The sequence below is a fragment of the Dendrobates tinctorius genome, unplaced genomic scaffold (genome assembly GCF_039654945.1).
Source record: "Dendrobates tinctorius isolate UK_male_01 unplaced genomic scaffold, ASM3965494v1 ptg000312l, whole genome shotgun sequence".
Taxonomy (NCBI): Eukaryota; Metazoa; Chordata; class Amphibia; order Anura; family Dendrobatidae; genus Dendrobates; species Dendrobates tinctorius.
The window spans coordinates 5,112,012-5,134,020 of NW_027361979.1; the positions used below are offsets into that span (position 1 = coordinate 5,112,012).

Genomic DNA, 22,009 nt, shown 5'->3' on the forward strand with positions numbered 1-22,009 from the left:
CCTGAGCTGTACTCTGTCATAAGATTTCCTGCGTGTCAAAGGTGACGTGTTAGAACCTCGGGACTGTCTTGGGCTGAGGGAAAAACAAAACATAATGTTAAATATCAAATAAAAAAAGGTGTAATGATAATAAAAAGTGACAGTTCAGTCTCTGCACTGTTGGATCGTGTAGGTGACAAATGTGTCAGATTGGGCGCCAAGGGCCCAAAGGTAAAATATGATTCTGAGGACTGCAGCTACATGCAAATAATACAGGACCCTTGTTCACAAGTTGCAGGCAGCCCCATTCTCGATACACGGAAATGGTTAGGTGGCTGCATTAGACTGCAGTCACATATCAACTAAAATATAAGGAGAGGACAGTGGGGGGGGGCGGAATTGGTTGACTCCTTCTTACATGACAGGTGAGCATACTAAAATGGCATTTATGGCATATCCTGTAAGGGACGAGCTCACAAGTTGTAGCCAAATGGAGAGTTCACACTGACTGTTAGTGGCTTCATATTTTTGAGGGGAAAGAGACGATTTACTTGCAAACCTATGCATCAATTAACAGTCAATTTGAAAACCGTTTGCGGTAAATTGCAGAAGTGCGGTTAAATTGTGGCTGCAACGAATGAAGTCACCCCTAAGAAAGTCTGTTCATGAAATACAATATGTGCAGAAAACTACAAAGCCTATCAGAAATAGGAATTTCATCACCTAGAAGGAGAGGGGGAGATAGACAAGGTTTGTAGAATTATTTTCCTATTTGTCTGTAGTGGGAATACTTTCAGCAGCCAGATGCCTGACTCCTGCCTTTGGGCCTTCCTAGCCCTATATGCAGAGGATTAAAGATGAGTGAATTAACTAAATTTTCATCCAGGACTAGTGATGAGCGAGTAGCATTCATTGTTGCTCGGGTTTTCCCGAGCATGCTCCGGTGTCCTCTGAGTATTTTGGTGTGCCCGGAGATTTAGTTTCTGTCGACGCAGATGCACGATTTGCGGCTGCTAGACAGGCTGAATACATGTGGAAATTCCCTAACAAACAGGCATTTCTCACATGTATTCAGTCTGTCCCAGCAGCCAAAAATAATGCAGCTGCGTCGACAAACACTAAATCTCCGAGCACGCCAAAATACTTGGAGATCACCGGAGCATGCTCGGGGAAACCCGAGCAACGAGTATACTTGCTCATCACTATTCCAAGGCTGCTGGATCGGACGCCTGTGACCCACATCATACCAGCATCTTCGGCACTACTTCCTTTTAGTAGGCTCAGCGTGATGTCAATGTGTGTCACATCACAGTGATGACGTTGTGCTGGGCTTACAAATCACAAGAAAGGCCCCAGCAATGATGTCAAGAGGGAGGATACTGAGAGGTGTGTTGCTGCTCCTTAAAGGATAAAAGGAATAAACTTGGCACTCAGAATTTTTGTAAAAGTGAAACAGATTTATTGGAAATTCATATAGTATAAGGTTTTGGTCTTTTCAGACCTTCATCAGAACTGATTGCCGTTTGGAGAAAAACTTGAAGTCTGTGATCTCAGCACTGTGTCAGTATGTGATCTATACTATTTACAAATTGACTAAGGCAAAACATTCCTGACTAAGATCCCTTAAATGAAAATATACGGTAACCTTTATTAAATCTTAAAAATTGCTTTTTACGCACACATCTCAAGGGACACTCAAAATTTCATCAGCCAAGTACAGAAAATTCACAGCTCAAACATTCAGAACAGAGAAATAATAGATGATAGCTAGCTAGATAGGTACAGTAGATAGATAGCTAGATAGATATGGGATGGATGGATAGATATTAATTACAGTAGGTAGATAGATATGGGATAGATATATAGAGAGATAGATAGATAGATAGATAGATAGATAGATAGATGGAAAAAAGAATTTAAGTACAGCACAGTAAAAAACAGGGTGCAAAGTCTCATAGGCATATACCAAACCTTGTAAATAGAATCAAAAAAAGTTGAATCAGCAGCACTCCATGTAGCAGTTTTAAGGTGCCCTTTATTAGCCATATGGGCCAATAAAGAGCACCTTATAACTGCTACATGAAGTGCTGTTCCAACTTTTTTGATTCTAGATAAATAGATAGATATTGTCTGGAACACCGCACTACACTCGCTCACTGAGCCAGTGTGCATGTCCTGAGTACAAAAAAACGTGCTCAAAGATACCTGTGGAGCAGGGCAGCAGCGGTGACAATGCGTGCTTCAAACTATCAGGACCTGAAGCATGTGACTAGGAGCTGCAGGGAAACTCCTAGAGAGGTAACTACGGGACAAGTTACCAAGGGGCATAGACAGGGGTGGAAACCAGATCAAGCCGGGGTCAATGCACGAGATAGCAGGACAGTACCAAAGGGTTAGACAGAACGGATAGTCAAGACGTAGCAATAGATCAGAAAACCAGAACGGGCAATAGATGGTACAATAGGGGAGCGGAGTAACAATATCCAAGCCAGGAGGTCAGAACCAGAGAAGACAATAGTACCTAAAACGTGAGACGGAGTTCAGAGTGAGGGGACATGCCGGGTCATACACGGGAATCAAACAAGCAATGCAGTACACGCACACCAGGGGGTCGGTCAGACACAGCCAGAATAACAGTATAGCTGACAGAGAATGCTAGTCTGGAGTGAGTATAAATACCCCTCCCAGATCCAAAGAGAGGCTGGCAAAAGTAACCCTGTGAGAACAGGACATTAACCATGTCCTAACCAGGGCTGTGGAGTCGGTAAGCCAAACCTGCGACTCCGACTCCTCAATTTCCCTTACACCGACTCCGACTCCAACTCCGACTCCGACTCCACGACTCCGACTCCGACTCCCACACATATTGCTTATATTTAAGTGAAAAATTTATTGTAGTACAATGTGAACCTCAGACATTTAATCATTTTTATGATCCCATAATCAAGATATTTAGATAGAACAGAATATATATTGGTGTACTACCCGGTTTTCATTCTTTTTGGTACAGATACGATATGGATAGACAGATATGGATAAATGGATAGATAGAGCAGATTTCTAATCTGCTTTTGCTATTGAAAACATTATCTATGAGCTCTAAAACCTTTCAGGTGATGCGGTTTTTTAAATAGATGATCAGCTTTTGCAGCTGAAAAACGTATCCTCAAAAAACACAGGAAAAACGCTGTGTGTGAATGTAGCCTTAGATCAGGAATAGAACAGCCATTTATAGGACATTTCATAACTTTCCCAAATTCCTATGAAAAAATATTCAGCACATCCTGCATTGAATTACTGTACCCAATTTATTATATATTTTAGGAGTCGGAGTCGGTCCATTTTATACCGACTCCAACACCGACTCCGACTCCACCAAAATGAGCACCGACTCCGACTCCACGACTCCGACTCCACAGCCCTGGTCCTAACCATGACAGTACCCCCCTCTTAATGGGGGGCCACTGGACCCCCAGGTTTCTCAGGGTATCTGGCATGAAAAGCCCGCACCAGTCGATCAGCGTGCACCAAACTGGCCGGAACCCACGACCGATCCTCAACGGAATATCCCTTCCAATGGATAAGGTACTGAAGTTTCCGGCGCACCCACCGCGAATCAACGATGCGCCCTACCTCGTACTCCAGTTGACCCTCTACCAACACTGGTGGAGCCACAGATGAGGGATCTTCTCTAACTGTCCCCACAGGTTTTAATAGGGACCTGTGGAAGACGTTAGAGATTTTGAAGGAGGTGGGCAACTGTAATCTGTATGCCACCAGGTTGATCACCTCTACAATCTTGTATGGGCCAATAAATTTGGGGCCCAACTTCATAGAGGGTATTTTAAGTTTGATGTTACGGGTGGACAACCAGACTTTTTCTCCCACTGTCAACGCAGGAACCACCGCCCTCCTCCTGTGTGCAAAATGTTTGAACTTCTTCTGGACTTTGGAGATGTTCCCCTGCACCTCCTTCCAGAGGGTTTTTAATTGTTGTACCATCCCCTCAGCACCAGGGCTATCCGAATCCATATGGGAAAATTCCCCAAACTGCGGAACAAACCCATAACTGACCTGAAAGGGAGACTTTCCGGTAGACTGATTAATCCAACAGTTGAATGCAGATTCTGCCATGGGTAATACCTCACACCAGTCTTCCTGTCTGGAGGAGGCCAGGCATCTCAGAATCTGCTCCAATGACTGGTTGGTGCGTTCAGTTTGTCCGTTGGATTCCGGGTGATAGGCAGAGGAGAATGACAACGTGACCCCCAACTTCATACAAAACGCTCTCCAAAACCTGGCCACAAATTGCACACCCCTGTCCGACACCACGTTCACAGGCATTCCATGCAGTCGAACAATGTGCTGTATAAACAAGCGGGCCAAGGTTTCAGCAGATGGTAATGCAGGTAATGGCACAAAGTGGGCTTGTTTAGAAAATCTATCAACCACTACCCATACCACTGAGTTGCCCTTGGAAGGTGGAAGATTAGTGATAAAGTCCATGGACAGGTGTGTCCATGGTTTATCCGGAATTGGCAAAGGCACCAATTCCCCGGCTGGACCTGAGAGCTTTTAGAGTGCGCGCACACCCCACAAGTATTCACAAACCTTTTTATATCAGTACCCATAGAGGGCCACCAAAAACCCCTAGCTACTGCCCTCCGGGTAGCTGCAATACCAGGGTGTGCACTTAACACAGAATCATGAAATTCTTGAAGGAGTGTGGGACGGAATTGTTCGGGCACAAACAATTTACCTGGGGGTTTATTCCTGGGAGCTTGTGCTTCCAGAATCTCTCTCTATAACTCAGAGGAGATTTTGGCTACAACCACTCCCGGTTGAAGAATGGAGAAAGGAGGTTCTGGAGGGGACACAGAATCAAAACTTCGGGATAAGGCATCCGCCTTTACATTTTTAGACCCTGGTCGGAACGTGATGGTAAAATGAAATTGAGAAAAACAAAGTGCCCACCAAGCCTGTCTGGGGGTCAATCTCTTAGCAGACTCGATATAGGCCAGGTTTTTATGATCAGTGATGACCGTAATGGGAAGAGCGGCCCCCTCCAAAAAATGCTTCCATTCTTCGAAGGCCAATTTAACTGCTAACAATTCCCTGTTACCGACAGTTTCTCTCGGCCGAAGAGAACTTCTTAGAGAAAAAGGCACAGGGTTTGAGATTAGTCAGGGTAGAGGGGCCTTGTGACAATACTGCCCCCAGCCCTACCTCTGAAGTGTCGACCTCGACGATAAAAGGTCTTGATGAATCGGGTTGTACCAACACAGGGGCTGTAGTAAAACACTTCATAATGCCAGGAAGGAATTTTTTGTGGCCACGGACCAACTTTTTACATCTGCCCCTTTAAGAGTGAGGTCCGTCATGGGTTTCACCACCTGCGAGAACCCTTTAATGAACTTCCTATAATAATTAGCGAAGCCCAGAAATCGCTGCAACCCCTTCAGGTCATGAGGCTGCACCCAATCTGTAATGGCCTGAACCTTCCCTGGATCCATGCGGAATCCCTCCCCGGATACAATTACACCTAGAAAAGATAGTTCTTGCAAAAAAAATGAGCACTTCTCCAGCTTAGCATACAAATGGTTCTCCCGGAGTTTCATAAGAACCGTATGCAGATGGTGCAAGTGTGACTGACTGTCCTCAGAGTAAATCAAGATGTCATCTAGGTAAATGACTATGTAACGTCCAATCAAGTCAGAAAAAACAACATTAATAAAGTTCTGAAAAACCGCAGGAGCGTTAGTGAGGCCGAAGGGCATAACCAGGTTTGCAAACAGCCCCTCAGTTGTCAGGAACGCTGTTTTCCATTCGTCCCCCTCCCGGATCCTTATAAGGTTATAAGCCCCTCATAGATCGAGCTTAGAAAACCATTTGGCCCCCGTGAGTTGATTGCATAGATCAGGAATCAATGGGAGAGGGTACGTGATCTTAACAGTAATTTTGCTCAGTTCTCGAAAGTCGAGGCACGGTCGCAACCGACCATCTTTTTTCTTTAGAAAGAAAGACCCCGCTGCCACGGGTGAGACCGAGGGCCTATTATGCCCCTTGCAAAGGCTTTTTTTAATGTACTCTTTCATAGCTTGGCGCTCAGGCCCGGACAAATTAAACAAACGAGCCTTGGGTAATTTGGCTCCAGGTACTAAATTGATAGCACAATCATATGGTCTATGTGGTGGGAGCGCCTCAGCCTCGCTTTCAGAAAATGCATCTTTAAAGTCTCTCAGGTACTCCGGAATACCCTCCAGACCGACAGATGACACAGATACAGATTTTATCGGATTGACAAAAGGAACTGGGTTACAACACAGACCAATATCATTACATCCCCATCGGGTGATCTCCCCCTTCACCCAATCACTAAGAGGATTGTGGCTTTGCAACCAGGGCATTCCCAATACCAGTCCTGCAGGCAGATTATTCATAATGAAACAACTTAAATTTTCCACATGAGTGGAACCCACTTTCACAGAAAAAACTTCAGACGTAAAACAAATTCCATCCCGGGTAAGAGGGGATGAATCCACAGCCACAATTTTAACAGGGTCTTTTAACCTGACTGTCCCTATCTTATTAAGAGTCACAACTTGGGCATCAATCAGATTAATGGAGGAACCACAGTCGACAAAGGCGGTGGTCATAACAGGACCGCCAGCAAGTTCCAATTCAACCTGGAGCACCATTTTTATACGTGAGAAAAAATGTACCTGGGAGTCTGGACAACCTCCTCGATTGTTGCCCAGACTCAGTCATTTCTCTGATGGTTTCTCTGAAGAAGGGCAGGAGGGGCAATTGCTTTTCCAATGTCCAGAGGCTCCACAGTAAAAGCATAGTAGGTTGTCTCTACGGTGCCTTCTCTTTTTCTCCTTAACTGAGCCTGACCCAACCTCCATGGGCTCAGAAACAGGTGCAGTGTCACACAATTTGGGGTACAAGGGAGACTCTTGTTGCATCATTCCTCTAGCACGGAGTCTCCGGTCCATACGGACCGCCTGCATCATGGCGTCCTCCAGGGTATCAGGAGGCGGATGTAATGCCAGAGCGTCCTGCAGACTGTCAGACAGGCCCCTGCGAAACAACCCTCTCTAGGCGGCGTCATTTCAGGATACTTCGGACGTCCAACGTCTAAACTCTGAGCAGAACCATTCAGCAGAGTGCCTCCCCTGTGTCACAATCATCACCATATCCTCTGCCAGACACACTCTATCAGGCTCATCATAAATGTGCCCCAGAGCCTCAAAGAACAAATTCACAGACATACGTTCAGGAGCAGAGGAAGAGAGAGAGAAAGCCCATGCCTGTGGAGCCCCCCGAAGTAGGGAAATAATGACCCCCACCCTCTGGAACTCATCCCCGGAGGAGCGGGGCCTTAGAGAAAAAAAAAGCTTGCATCCTTCTCTGAAAGACCTGAACTCCTTTTTTTTTGTAAATTCTTTATTTTAAAATTTTTGAAGTTTTTGAACATCACCATTAAACACAACACCAATTCTCAGGTACAGTTGGCGACATATTAAATAGTGTCTGGTTTAGGGCGAGAAGGGAGGAGAAAATAAGGAAAAAATAGGTAGGGGAGGAAAGGAAAAAAGAAAGGGAAGGAGAAAAGGGTACATATTCATATACAATGTCAACAACATTAACAATAACAACATGTGGTTGACAACATGAGCACAATCATTGAATGGGTGCACTTCAGAAAATAACGCATCTCCAAGTATTACAATTGGGCTATCTAATATGGGGTAGTGAGGCTAGGAGCCCCAAAACAGAAGCCACCTAATTCAGTAGAACTTAACAAAACAAAAAACTCTAAAATGTTCCTAAAGAGGGTTGTCTTCTAAGTACCTATTCCAAGGGGCCCAAGTCGACACGAAAGCTCTATGATTATAAATTTCCCAGCTAGACAGCTCCTCTAAACGATAAATCTGATTTATTTTCGCATACCATTCTCCCAACGTGGGAGGAGCTACATCCTTCCAATGGGTAGCTATCAACTGTCTCGCCGCACTCAACATCAGTGGAAGAAGCCCATGTTTTTTTGGTAAAAAATCTTTTGACGGGCATGAAAGGAGAGCTTCCGTGGCTCTAAGATCAACCTTTATTAATCCTAATTTTTTGAGAACTTGCTCAACTCCCTCTCAAAAAACTCGCAATCTAGGACATTCCCAGAATATATGCGTATGATGTCCTCTAGGATTGAGGCATCGCCAACAATCATCATTATCCACGAGGCCTAACTGGAACAACTTAGCTGGAGTTAAATGCCACCTAGTTAATATTTTATAAGAATTCTCCTGCAAAAGTACACATCTGGAAAAACCCCGAGCATTTGACAGCATTTTAGATATTTGATCCTCTGTAAACGTGATATTAAGTTCAATTTCCCACGAGTGTATAAATGAGGGTTTAGAATGTACATTCGGAGAGATGAGATGTGAGTAAATGCGGGATATAATTTTCAGCCGTGGGGATGGAAGTTTAATCATAATATCTAACCAGGACCAATTAGATTTAGACGGGAATCTCCGTCCAAACTGTAAGAGTATGCGTTTGATGTGTTGTTTCTGGAGAAAATTTGTTGGTTGGGTCGATGCCCCCTGTGGCCAAGACCCCTCCCGCAAGGTGTTATTACCATAAAAACTATTTAACGTTTCTCTAGGGAGGTTGGACCATAAATTGTATGGATCTTGAAAGTCTAACTCTAACAAATAGGGAATTGAGCCAATCGGTGTCAATGTGGAGGAGAAAGTATCTTCCGGGAACTCTCCCATTACCAATCTTTTAATACGCAACGTAGTTGCAGTTACGTCATCCAACCTAAGAGAGGCCGGCGGTTTAGCCCTAGTCCAGAGATACGGCAAACCTCTCGGGCCCAATAAAGCCCAGTCAACACTATCCCCCTCCTCCCTTTCAGCACAGGACACCACCTTTAACCATCTACTGAGATGAATAGCCTTATAATATAAAAGAAGGTCTGGAACCCCCAACCCTCCAAAAGAGATAGGGCGAGAAAGAAACTTATATGGTAACCTAGCCCTTTTATCTTTCCAAATAAATTTTCCGATAAGGGATTTTAATGTTCCAAAAAATGTCAGGGGAATCCGAATCGGAACCATGTTCATGGTATATAGTATAATAGGCATTATATATGCCTTAAACACATTAATACGACCCATCCAGGATAAAGTGGGTAAGCTATACTTCTGTATCAGGTTTTTGACCTTTTGAATTAAAGGAGTGTAATTGTCATGGAGTAGGTTGGTGGGGTCTCTAGTTATCATTATTCCCAAATATCTAATAGAATTAGTGGCCCAAGAGAATGGAATCTGCGTACGAATGGTGGAGGTCTGAGAGTGAGGGAGACCAATGTTTAGCACTTCAGATTTTGACAAATTGATTTTAAAATTAGAAAGGAGACCAAAATGATGAAAGGCCTGAAGGATAATTGGAAAGGCCTGGGATGGATTGGAGATAAGGAAAAGCAAATCGTCTGCGAAAGCTAGAGTTTTAAGTGACCTCCGACCCACCGTCAACCCCTCTATACGTTGGTCTTGTCTGATGCTTTGTATCAAAGTTTCTATAACTAAAATGAACAAAGAAGGCGACAAGGGGCAACCCTGTCTAGTCCTGTTGCTAATCCCAAAACTATCTGACAGGGTGCCGTTGACTCTGACCTTGGCCGTCGGTTGAGAATAAAGCGAGAGGACTGCTGTTATATATTGAGGAGGGAAGCCAAACTTAATCATTACTTGTTCCATAAACCTCCAGCTCACTCTATCGAAAGCCTTCTCAGCATCCGTCGACAAAAGCATCAAGGGCATACCCCGAGTCTTAGCAAACATTATAGACTGAATGACTTTAGTAGAATTATCCTTCCCCTCCCTGCCTCTTACAAAGCCTACTTGATCTGCATAAATTAGCTTAGGTAAGAAATTGCTTAATCTGCCCGCTAATATTTTAGCCCACATCTTGATATCTGCATTAAGCAGTGATATTGGTCTGTAGCTAGTGCACAGATTGGGATCTTTACCCTCCTTAGGGAGGACTGTGATGTATGCCTCCAAGGATTGTCTAGGGGGGAGCTGGCCTGCTAAATAGGAATTAAACAAAGACACTAGGTGAGGTAACAGTGGTTTTATAAACTTTTTATAATAGATAATGGGAAGACCATCTGGGCCCGGTGCCTTTCCGTTCGGAATAGTAGAAAGAGTGTCTAAGATCTCCATAGGGGTAACTGGGGCAGTCAACAAGGACTGACCTTCAAGAGTTATTTTAGGGAGATGTAACGAGGTCAAAAATTCTTTTATTTTTGCTAAGGCTGTGACTGGCTCCTGCATGCTATCAGGTGTATTTAAATTGTATAAATTTTCATAAAAGGTTTTAAACTCCCTGGCAATATCTGCAGTCCCAAGAATTGAAGAGCCATCTAAAGCTCTAAGTTGTCTAATAAACGTCTTTTCCTTTTGTTTCTTAAGTAGGGATGTCATAAGCTTACTACTTTTATTGCCATGGAGATAAAACTTCTGTCTACTTCTCATATAAATTTTTGCTGATTGAATGTTTAAAAGGTTTTTTAATGAGGTTCTCAGATCTGTCAGTTCCGACAATATTTTATTTACCTGAGATCTCTTATGTAGTCTCTCGAAGGAACTAATTTGATGTAGAATAGACACAACCTTTTTTGTTCGCTCTTTTTTCAAATAGGAGCCTAGGGCTATAAATTCCCCTCTCATTACTGCTTTATGAGATTCCCATACCATAGGCAAGGGCGGGCCTGAGTGCAAATTATTTTGAAAAAAGAAGTCAAGAGTGCTTGTCAGTTTTTCAATGTGAGAATCCGAGTCCAAAAGAGTCTCATTCAGTGACCACGACCCAGCCGGCCGTGGTAGAGTTTTTATCTCTATGTCAAGAAAAATGGGAGCGTGGTCTGAGAGAGAAATGATATCTATATTAGCTTTCCTAACTAATTGGAGATTAGCTGTTTGTATCAGTAGGTAATCAATTCTGCGATAGCTATTATTCGGATGGGAATAAAAAGTGTAATCTCTGCCCGAAGGAAAAAGCGTTCTCCAAGGGTCTATCAGATGCAATTTTTGTAATGAAAGGTGTAATCGTCTCAGCGCCCTCTGAGAAAGAGCCGATCTGCCCGTCGAAGTATCTAAGGCTGGGTTCAAAGATACATTAAAATCCCCTCCCACCAACAACAGACCCTCTGTAAAAAGTTCTAGAACATTCAATGTTTTACACAGCCAACCTATCTGGTTCCTATTTGGGGCATATAAGTTACACAGGGTAATCTTAGTGTTAGCCAAAAAGCCCTTAATTATAATATACCTGCCTTCTGAATCCGATAAACAATCGCTCAAAATAAAGGGAACATTTTTCTTTATAGCAATACTCACTCCACCCGACGCTGAACCGCCCGTACTGTGATACCAAGTCGGGTAGCGAGATCTAGACATATCTGGGACTCTCCCTTTTTTAAAATGTGTCTCCTGCATGAAAACTATACTAGACTTCTTTGAGTGCAAAAGATTCATCACTTGGCTTCTCTTATTCGGAGAGCGTAAGCCCTTTACATTATACGAGGCCACAGTTATAGTGGCTAGGTTCACCTTATCACCCATAGTTTGTTAAAGAAAGTAATAAAAAGGATTCCTCCATCATCAAACCACCGAAATTAAAAGAAAAAAACAAAAAGATGAGAAAAATAACAAAAAACCTAAAAATTATTAAGATAAAACATGAGAAATACAACAAGAACCAACTACCTGTCTGTGGCAGAGGCAGGGGGTCAAAAATACCTCCCATAACAGAACAGGAAAAAACATTTCTGACACACGAGTGGCATATGTTAACTTATACGGCAATTGAATGATATCAACACCTGAGTAAATGTCAAACTTAGCAAGCTAAAATAAGATAGAGCATGTCCGAACGGGCCGAGGGGTCCGGCTCCAGTATGGAAAAAACAAATACAACCTGGAGAATCACAAGAAAGCTCAAGGGGGTATCTCCCTTTCCGTTCCAGACTCCCTCTTTTGGGAGTCAAGCATCTCTTTCCCAAGACCCAGTCCCCCTGTCCTCCAGTAAAAGCATGGACAGGGGGAGGTGTGCGATGATCCATGTCTAGAGGTAGCCAGGAAGGAATGTCCATAGGGGCAATGCCAAAAGCGTCCCATATTTTGGGTAAATCTTCAGGGGTCCGAACCATTATTTGCCTACGATCTCCTTGTATAGATATACCAAACGGAAACAGCCATTTATATAAGATTTTACGCGAGCGTAACACCTCCAGGAGGGGCCTTAGGACTCTTCTTTTTGCAAGGGTCGACGGCGCAACGTCCTGATAAAGATGAATAGCAGATCCCTCATAAGAAAGATTTTTAATGTCTCTTGAAGCAGACAAAATAGCATTGGTATCCAAATAGCTCAATAGGCCGCAAATCACATCCCTCGGAGGTTCCGTTGGTTTCGGCTTTGGTCTAAGCGATCTATGCACCCTTTCTATTACAATTCGGTCACATGTTTCTTGTGGGATTAAGAGGGCAAAGATCTCTTTAGTAGCTTTTTCTAATATCTCTGTGGAAACACTTTCAGGCAAGCCTTTTATCCGTATGTTCTTTCTGCGACTCCGATTTTCCTGATCCTCAAGGGCCAGAAAAGAGTTGTTAAGCTGTACTCTGTGGTAATCTAGATGCTCTATCATGGCATTGGAGTGGCTAATGATAGAGGACTGAGAGGACTCCAAAGACTCCACTCTATTACCAATGTGTAACAAGTCCGCTCTCATACCAGATATTTCATTAACCAATGGTTTCATAGCCTGTGCTAATAATTTTTTAAAAAACGATCTAGAAAGTTTCCCAGAGTCTGATTGAGTGACATCGCTGCCAGAAGCATCGTCACTGGAGTCCGAGTCCTCGGCATGCTCCTCCTCCACAACTTCTACAGGGAGCCTTTTAGCATTAGGCTTAGACGTAGCAGATTTGTTTTTCAAAAATTTATCCATTTCACCCTGTTTGCTTCGATACACCTCCGCAGCCAGCGGTTTTGCACGCTCTTTATTAGTTTTGACCATTTTGCTCAGTTGAAGCGTGCCTAAAATTTACCACCCGTGCGTCAAGAAAAGTCTAGTACAGCATTTTTCTATATAAAAATAACCCCATGTAACTTGGAGGGCGAGGGGTTAATAATTGGAAACATCCGCGGGGATCTGCTGGAGCCGGTAGAGACAGGGTAGCGCCAACTCTCCACTGCTGCGTTTCAGAAAAGACACAATGTTCTCCTCACCAGGGTCTCATAAATCAGCAGACAGCAGCACTTCTATGTAGGGGGAGCGATATCCCCCGTTCCAAAAACAACTCAGGCCTTGCAGAAAGTCTCAGCAAAACCGGGGGCCGTCAACAACCTGTCTGGCCCAGAGCCAGCACCCTCCTCCACCGCATGCAGCGACAGCAATCCCCGCAGGCCCCACAGACAGCTCACCGGGGGTTTCCTCTCACCGCCTTGTGCTCCAACGGGCGAGACCGCTCCCTGTTCCGTGGTCTCACACCTCTACCAAGGGCCTCCTGCGGTCCGGATCTCCAGGTCTTGTGCTCAGGGGGATATAAAAAGATGGCGCCCGTCTCCCTCCAGCGCCGCAGCACCCTCCACAAGGCCGCTCAGCGCTCCGGTGCCACGTTTCCACACCACCCCTCACCTTCTTCTCCAAGCCCGGGGCACTCTAAAAACCCTTTTTGCCGCTTTTATCCGGGCCAAATAAGGCAATGTTGTGGCTAGGAGCGGGAGCTGCCATAAAACACGTCCTCCCTGTGTGAGATCCAGGCCACGCCCGACCTGAACTCCTTTTTATCACCTGAGAAAGGGTCTGGCAATTTGACCGGAAATTCGGGGGACGCTAATGACACATCTCTACCCCCAGAAATAGAAGCCCCTGCATTGACAGCCCCCTGCACAGTAACCACCAACTGTTGCTGGGTATGGGCCATCGTGCGCTGTTCCACATTGAGTTTATGGAACATTTGGGTCAGGTGCTTGACCTGACCAGCCAAAGCTTGTATGGGATCCATGAGGATAACACACTTTTTTTTTTTTTCCCTTCAGAGAAAAAAAAAAGAACTGAAACGGTCAGTTATGTCGTCAGGAACACCGCACTACACTCGCTCACTGAGCCAGTGCGCATGTCCTGAGTACAAAAAACCGTGCTCAAAGATACCTGTGGAGCAGGGCAGCAGTGGTGACAATGCGTGCTTCAAACTATCAGGACCTGAAGCATGTGACTGCTGGGGGCGTGGCCTAAGCTCCACAGAGCTAGGAGCTGCGGGGAAACTCCTAGAAAGGTAACTACGGGAAAAGTTACCAAGGGGCATAAACAGGGGCGGAAACCAGATCAAGCCGGGGTCAATGCACGAGATAGCAGGACAGTACCAAAGGGTTAGACAGAACGGATAGTCAGGATGTAGCAATAGATCAGAAAACCAGAACAGGCAATAGACGGTACAATAGGGGCAAACGGTAGCGGAGTAACAATAGCCAAGCCAGGAGGTCAGAACCAGAGAAGACAATAGTACCTAAAACGTGAGACAGAGTTCAGAGTGAGGGGACAGGCTGGGTCATACACGGGAATCAAACAAGCAATGCAGTACATGCACACCAGGGGGGTCGGTCAGACACACAGCCAGAATAACAGCATAGCTGACAGAGAATGCTAGTCTGGAGTGAGCATAAAGACCCCTCCCAGATCCAAAGAGAGGCCGGCAAAAGTTAACCCTGTGAGAACAGGACATTAACCATGTCCTAATCATGACAGATATTAGATAGCTAGATAATAGATAGACAGATAGATAACTAATAGCTAGATAGATAGATAAATAGATGGATAGACAGATAGATAGATAAAAGGAAAAATGGTAGATATGGGATAGAAGGAATGATAGATAGATACAGTTTATACATATTTAATAGGTTACACAAAGTTAAACACCCTTTAGTGCCACATCAAAGGCACTAAAGGGTGGAAGTTTATTATATGTAGAGGGTGTCATGACCCAGGTTGGGTCTGACAGATTAAATGCACAAAGTGACCTTTTTTTTCCCTTTGGCTGTGTGCCAAAGGTGCTTTTGCCCCCGGTGGCCATTAGGGTCATTGCACTGTGGTGATTTCAGTTGTAGTTTTCCCCCCGCTGGCCATTAGGGTCATTGCACTCTGGTTACCTTAGTTTGTGCACGTTATTATGTAACAGGTGTGATTTCTCTATAAAAGAGTATCAGGTGTGTTAATCACTGTTGGTGATAGTTCCTCATTTGCAAGCAAGCCTGGGTGACGAATGGAGCTGAAGGAGAGTCACGGGCAGCTCAGTGAGAGTCCTGGAGTGTCAGCTATGGTGTCTGCAAGGAGGGCTGGCATGGCTTGGTGGAGTCGCACTGGATAGTTACACGTGCCGCGTCCTGTTGTATCAGTTACCGGCCTGCTGGCCGTGTCACACAGGACGGGGCATGTGACAGAGGGCTTGTGACATTATATATCTACAGGACATATATGTAGAGGGCTTGTGACATTATATAGCTACAGGACATCTATCTATTATATAACTAATATCTTTCTATCATCTATCTACAGCTGTATATAAGATTTCTCTATTATTAACAATGTCACGCGAGCCCTGAAAGAACCAGTGCTGACACCACTGGAACGGTGCTGACACCAAAGGCGACTATAGCTGTTATTATTTTACTTAGGAGAAACATAGGGATTGAAAAGTGGTTGTCTGAATAGTGAACAACCCCTCTAAACTTTTACATTATCTTGATTGAGATGGCATCTTCCAAGCATACAAGAACAAAGAAGAGTTCCATGCTAATGGCCAGAAGATCACTTTCTTCCCTTCTTCATGATTGGTTGAAATCCAGTCGTAGAGTGCAATTTTTTATGTGAAGCATTGGATGCGTAACCTACAAGTATCCTATGTTGTGTCCAGCTAAGATGAGAGAGGCAGCCTTAGAAGATGTTAATTTCTTAAAGAATCCCAAAGAGGTTACTTGCTGGATGGATCTAAATGAACAGCAGCTACGACAGGACATTCGATAGTGAATACAGCTGAGCTTACAGTAGTGTGATACCCTGAGACTTTGTCTGGGAGATGGTTATCTGTATCCTTTTATTATGATAATTTTGACTTGTGATTTTTTTTAGCTATCTACGACTACGGGAATCCTGGGATGGGGAAGAGAGGGTTTGCGAGTGGCTGGTCGACTGTTTTTAGATTGTGTTTTTCATTTTTGTGCCCGTGTTCACGGACTGGTGCCTCAATCTGTCTGTAGCCTATGGACAGAACCACAAATGTCCTTAAATTTGAAGTTTATGTTCTCAGGGGATTTATATTTTAGGATTTCAATTCTTTACTGCAGTGCTATATGTGTATTATTGCTCTTCTATTTGCAGGATCGAATTACCACTGAGTCCATTAAGTAGTCAATTTTGTTTTGTATTATGGATAAAAATGTGAAATAATAATAATTGCTAATAACGATGGAAAATATTGTTACATTTTTGTCCAGGGATGTGGGAGACGCTATTTAGAGGTCAGCAGTGATGACTTTTTGCTCACAAATTTACCTGCCATTGTCTGCCTACAGGAAATTTACCTAGAAAAAAATATGACCATCCTAATTTCCAGATCTTGGATGGACCATAGCTTTCACTCTATCTATTTAGGATATTCCTGTCGGGTCATCAGCATGTGCATTTGATGTTTTTTTCAGACAGATTACACCTGGAATCCACCTGAAAAAACATTGAAAAAATGCCAAAAAGAATGGATACATAAAGAAGGAAATAATTATTTGATCCCTTGCTGATTATCTAAGTTTGCAGACTGACAAAGACATGAACAGTCTATAATTTTAAGGGCAGGTTAATTTTAACATTGAGAGATAGAATATCAAAAATAAAATCCAGAAAATCACATTGTATAAATTATATAAATTTATTTGCATTTTTCAGTGAGAAATCATAGAATCATAGAATCGTAGAGTTGGAAGGGACCTCCTGGGCCACCTGGTTCAACCCCCTGCTCAAAGCAGGATTTGCTAAATCATCCCAGACAGATATCTGTCCAGCCTCTGTTTGAAGACTTCTATTGAAGGAGAACTCACCACCTCTCGTGGCAGCCTGTTCCACTCATTGATCACTCACTGTCAAAAAGTTTTTTCTGATATCTAATCTGTGTCTCCTCCCATTCAGTTTCATCCCATTGCTTCTAGTCTTTCCTTGTGCAAATGAGAATAAAGATGATCCTTCTACAATGTGACAGCCCTTGAGATATTTGTAGACAGTTATTAAGTCTCCTTTCAGTCTTCTCTTTTGCAGGCTAAACATTCCCAAATGTTGCAAACTTTCCTCATAAGACAAGGTTTGCAGACTGGTCACCATTCTGGTAGCTCTTTTCTGAACTTGCTCCAGTTGATGTATTTTTTAAAATGTGGCGCCCAAAACTGGACACAGTATTCCAGATGAGGTCTGACTGAAGAGGAGTAGAGGGCAATAATGACTTCACGTGATCTAGACTGTATGCTTCTGTTAATACATCCTAGAATTGCATTTGTCTTTTTTGCTGCTGCATCACACTGTTGACTCATATTCAGTCTGTGATCTATTAGTATACCCAAGTCTTTTTCACATGTGCTGTTGCTTAGCTCTATTTCTCCCATTCTGTATATGCTTTTTTCAATTTTATTGCCCAGATTTAGTACTTTGCATTTTTCCCTGTTAAAAACCATTGTTAGTTGCTGCCCACTGCTCCAGTTTATTTATATCTTTTTGAATCCTCTCTCTCTCTTCTCTAGTATTAGCTATCCCTCCTAGCTTTGTGTCATCAGCAAACTTAATCAGTTTACCCTCAATTCCTTCATCTAAATCATTGATAAAGATGTTGAACAATACCGGGCCCAGAACAGAGCCCTGTGGTACCCCACTTGAGACATTCTTCCAACTGGATGTGCAGCCATTTACGACCACTCTTTGGGTCCGATCACTAAGCCAGTTATGAATCCACCTAACAGTTGCCTTGTCCATTCCATACTTAGTCATTTTTTCAATAAGGATTGTGTGTGATACTTTGTCAAATGCTTTGCTGAAGTCAATATATACTATATCTACAGCATTTCCCTGATCCAACCAATCAGTGATTCTGTCATAGAAGGAAATTAAGTTAGTCTGACATGACTTATTAGTTACAAACCCATGCTGACTCTGTTTAATCACTTCATTCTTATCCAGTATCTTATTCCCTACCAACCATTAAGAGTTCTGGCTCCTACAGACCAGATAGATGCTCTTAAGGTGCAGGCTTTGACTAGGCCACGCCAAAATATTTACAAGTTTCTACTATACCCCTTAGTGACAGGGCCAAATTTTTGAAATGTGACTAGTGTCCCTTTATGTGGTAATAATCCTGGAATGATTCAAGAAATCCCAGTGATTTTGAGATTGTTTTTTCGTGGCACATTAAAATGTATGATAATTGTAAAGTTAGGTCTATATATTTTGTGTTTATTTATAAAAAATATAACAAAAATTTGACAGAAATGTGCAATTTTCAAACTTTAAATGATTATCCCTTTAATCCAGATAGTCATACCACACAAAAACATTAATAAATAACATTTCTCACGTCTGCTTTACATTATCACCATTTGTAAAATTGTATTCTATTTTGCTAGCATTTTAGGAGGCTTAAAAATGGAGCAGTAAATTTTCATTTTTTTCAAGGTGATTTACAAAATTTGTTTTTTTTGGGACCTAACCAGGTTTGAAGTGACATTGGGGGTGCTATATATTGGAAAACCTCCAAAAATAATATTATTTTAAAAACAGCACCCCCTGACATATTGAAAACTGCTGTCAGGTAGTTTATTAACCATTCAGGTGATTTTCAGGAATTAATGCAAAGTGGCATAAAAGAAATGGAAAAGTGTATTCTTACCACCTTATTGTCGCTAACTTCTGAACAGGCCGCTATAGCCGGCAGACTCTAAGGCCGCTATTTGGCCATGAATTGCCATAGCAAACATTAGGACCACACAATCATGATCTCTGGGTGCTGATGAGGTTAAACATGAAGCCCCCACACTCTGTTAACCATTTATTATGATGTGCATCTGCTAATTGACATATGTAGGGACGATTATCATAAATCTGATACACAGCTTTAATAAATAATACTTACAAGGTATTTCCACGTGCTGGTAGAGTAAAACTGTGAGAGCCTCTGCCCCGCAGAGAAGTAGTAGAGAATCCTCCAATGTCCTCTAGAATATCAGTCAATGATGCCAAAGACTTGGTAATGTTTTTGGAAGAGGCTTCTAACAATGGGCTTATTGACTCTGCAGACACAGCCTTCAATTGCCATGAAAGGCGAGGTTCTCCCTTAAAACAAGATAAAAATAGGGACAAAATACATTTCAAAATTCCAAGACAATGTTATGCATAACTAATCATGAAAATTTGGCACAAAGCCAAGAACATTCAGAAAATGATCATTTTTGAACATTTTTACTTGAGCAGAATTAAAAATCCTAAATTACTGAAATGAAAATTGAAAAAACAGCAACAAAAGTAAGTTATGGAGTTTCTTAATTCATATCTCCTGGCTATAAATGTATAATTCATACGGTAATTTAACTGTATAGATAACTTTAAATTTCTGTGGTTCTGATGATTTTTCCATGTAGATCTACTTGTGTAATATATTTAATTGTCATACACGCTTACATGTTTAGAATTCCTTCAAGCATTTAGGCTTAGTCACTGGGCAGCTGATGTGAGCTCCGTAGCTCAGATGTCATTGCAAGTATAGTCCACTGCTTGATAATTTTATGTAGGCTGCACTGTGAACCACAAAGATTACAGCATCTTATGGCTCTTTATCCAAAATTAGGTTCTGCTTGGTAAATGGCTAGTGTGAAATAATATCTATGAATATTCACTTATACCAACATATGCTTTTGGTCAATTTTTTGGTTTTGTGCTTTTTGTGTGTGTTTTGTACAAACAGGGGTGTGCCCCCCTTTTTGGGCTGTTTATTTTATTTATATAGCTTTCCACGGGCAGGTGTCTGAACAGTCCAGACAGAAGTCCTACCCTTATCTATTTCTAAGTCTGCTGACACAGTGACGTGAAGTACATTGGTTCTACTCAACAGTGAACATAGTTGTGATGTTCAGCTCCATTCACGGCTTATATACAGCTACCAGGAGCTCATAACAGCTGATCTAATATTGAACACCTATCCTATTAATAGCATGAAGACAAATAAACAACGTCGAGCGTGATTTATTTCTAGTGTTAAAGTTTATTCCGTCATCATGTAACAGCGTCATGCAGCGTCGTGGGACCGCCATGGGGTCCAATGTGGCACCCACATATGCAAACATCTACAAGGCGGTATTCAAAGACAGATACGTGTACAGTTACATCCTCATGTACCATGTCCAAGCCTGGTGGAGTTACATTAATGATGTTATTTTTGGTGTGGGAAGATAATCTTGCTGAAGTTTTTCGTTCCAGAATGAGATCAACCAGGATTTTCCAGAATTGCAGTTTACGTTGACTCACTCTACAACTCAAATACAGTTCCTTGACATCATAGTATACAAGGATAATGGTAACTTAAAAACGGATATATTTGTCAAATGTACAGATAGGAACAGTTTGTTGCATTTTGATAGCAACCACCCACGCAGAATGGTCAGCTCTTTCCCTTGGAGTCAACTGATCAGGCTTAGGAGGATAGTATCTTGTAAGGAAAAACATAGATGAGAGACTGAAAGAAATGTGCCAGAAATTTGTATCTAGGTATATCCATGTGTATAAGCACTTAAATTGAGACGTAAACCACTATTAACAGGGACCCGTATGAAACAAACAGCAAAAATAAAAATATTCCTTTTGTATCAACATATTGCCCAGCTAGTGGACAAGTAACAGGTATTTTGAATAGGCATTGGCCCTTGTTACATACAGGTTTACTTGCAATTTCGGATTTTGTCTCTCAGCCCCTTCTGTTGTTAAGACGGGTTCTTAACTTAAAAGATCATTTAGTACAATTGAATTTTGGCACATAAAAGGAATCATTTCAAATGACACTTAGCACCTCAGAATGGGAAGTTTTCCCTGCCTGGGTTGTGCATGTTGTGGTAATATAATTAATGGAGACCCATTCTATCATCCCCATTATGGAAAGAAATACAGATTAAAAGAGAGATATACATGTCATCAATCAAGTTTCGCTGTATATATGATTTCATGGCCTATATATCCACTATTGAAATTAGATTAAACATAAAAGTACCATCAGGAATGAACTTACCGATTTACCTACTCCCAGACATTTTCTGGGTAACAGGTATTCAGTAAACCAGTTGATATTTAGGGTCATTGTTAGTGTCCCTGTACAGAGAAGGGGTGGTGATGGGCAGAAAATGTTAAAAAGAAAGGAACTGCAGCGGATTTTTGAATTTCAAACTTTGCAACCCAAAGATATAAACACTGAATACAATCTGTATAATATCTTGCCTTAATCCCAACCTCTCTTGGTTTTGTTGTCATCAGTATGCTTTTAACATTCTTTTTGCGTTTCTTTTATTTTTATATGGTTCCCCTTTGCAGAAATGAGCCGAAATCAACTAAGGAGCGGAGATGGAGCTTGAATGACACCACTGGATAGAGCTAATCCATTTGTGGTTTAAAATGTGAATATGTAGTGGTCAATATACAAATCTGATAATTGTTGCTATGTCTGTATTCTTGCTCCTCCTGTTACCTTTCTTCTCTTCTGTTTTACGTAAAAATCCCCTACATATATTGAGTGAGTTCCCGTGGGTTACAACACAATGTATATCGCTTGCCTGCATTAGGACCTGTATAGGTTGATCTGGACACACTGGTGGACGTGCCTCTCCTGTGATCACATGACCGCAGCTCTGGTAACGCCCAGTGATGTGCCTGGATGTGCAA

General features: G+C 42.4%; 1 protein-coding gene across 2 annotated transcripts in view; it reads right to left on the bottom strand.

Annotated features, from left to right (window-relative positions):
* The window catches only part of KIF21B (kinesin family member 21B), a 461,259-nt gene that overhangs the window by 87,726 nt on the left and 351,524 nt on the right, over positions 1-22,009 (bottom strand). For both annotated transcript variants that reach the window (XM_073561060.1, XM_073561059.1), the window contains exons 25-26: positions 19,221-19,420; positions 2-73 (exon numbers count right to left, since the gene is read on the bottom strand). In XM_073561060.1, coding sequence (XP_073417161.1) covers positions 2-73; positions 19,221-19,420 — 272 coding nt within the window. The remainder of the gene's footprint in view (position 1; positions 74-19,220; positions 19,421-22,009) is intronic.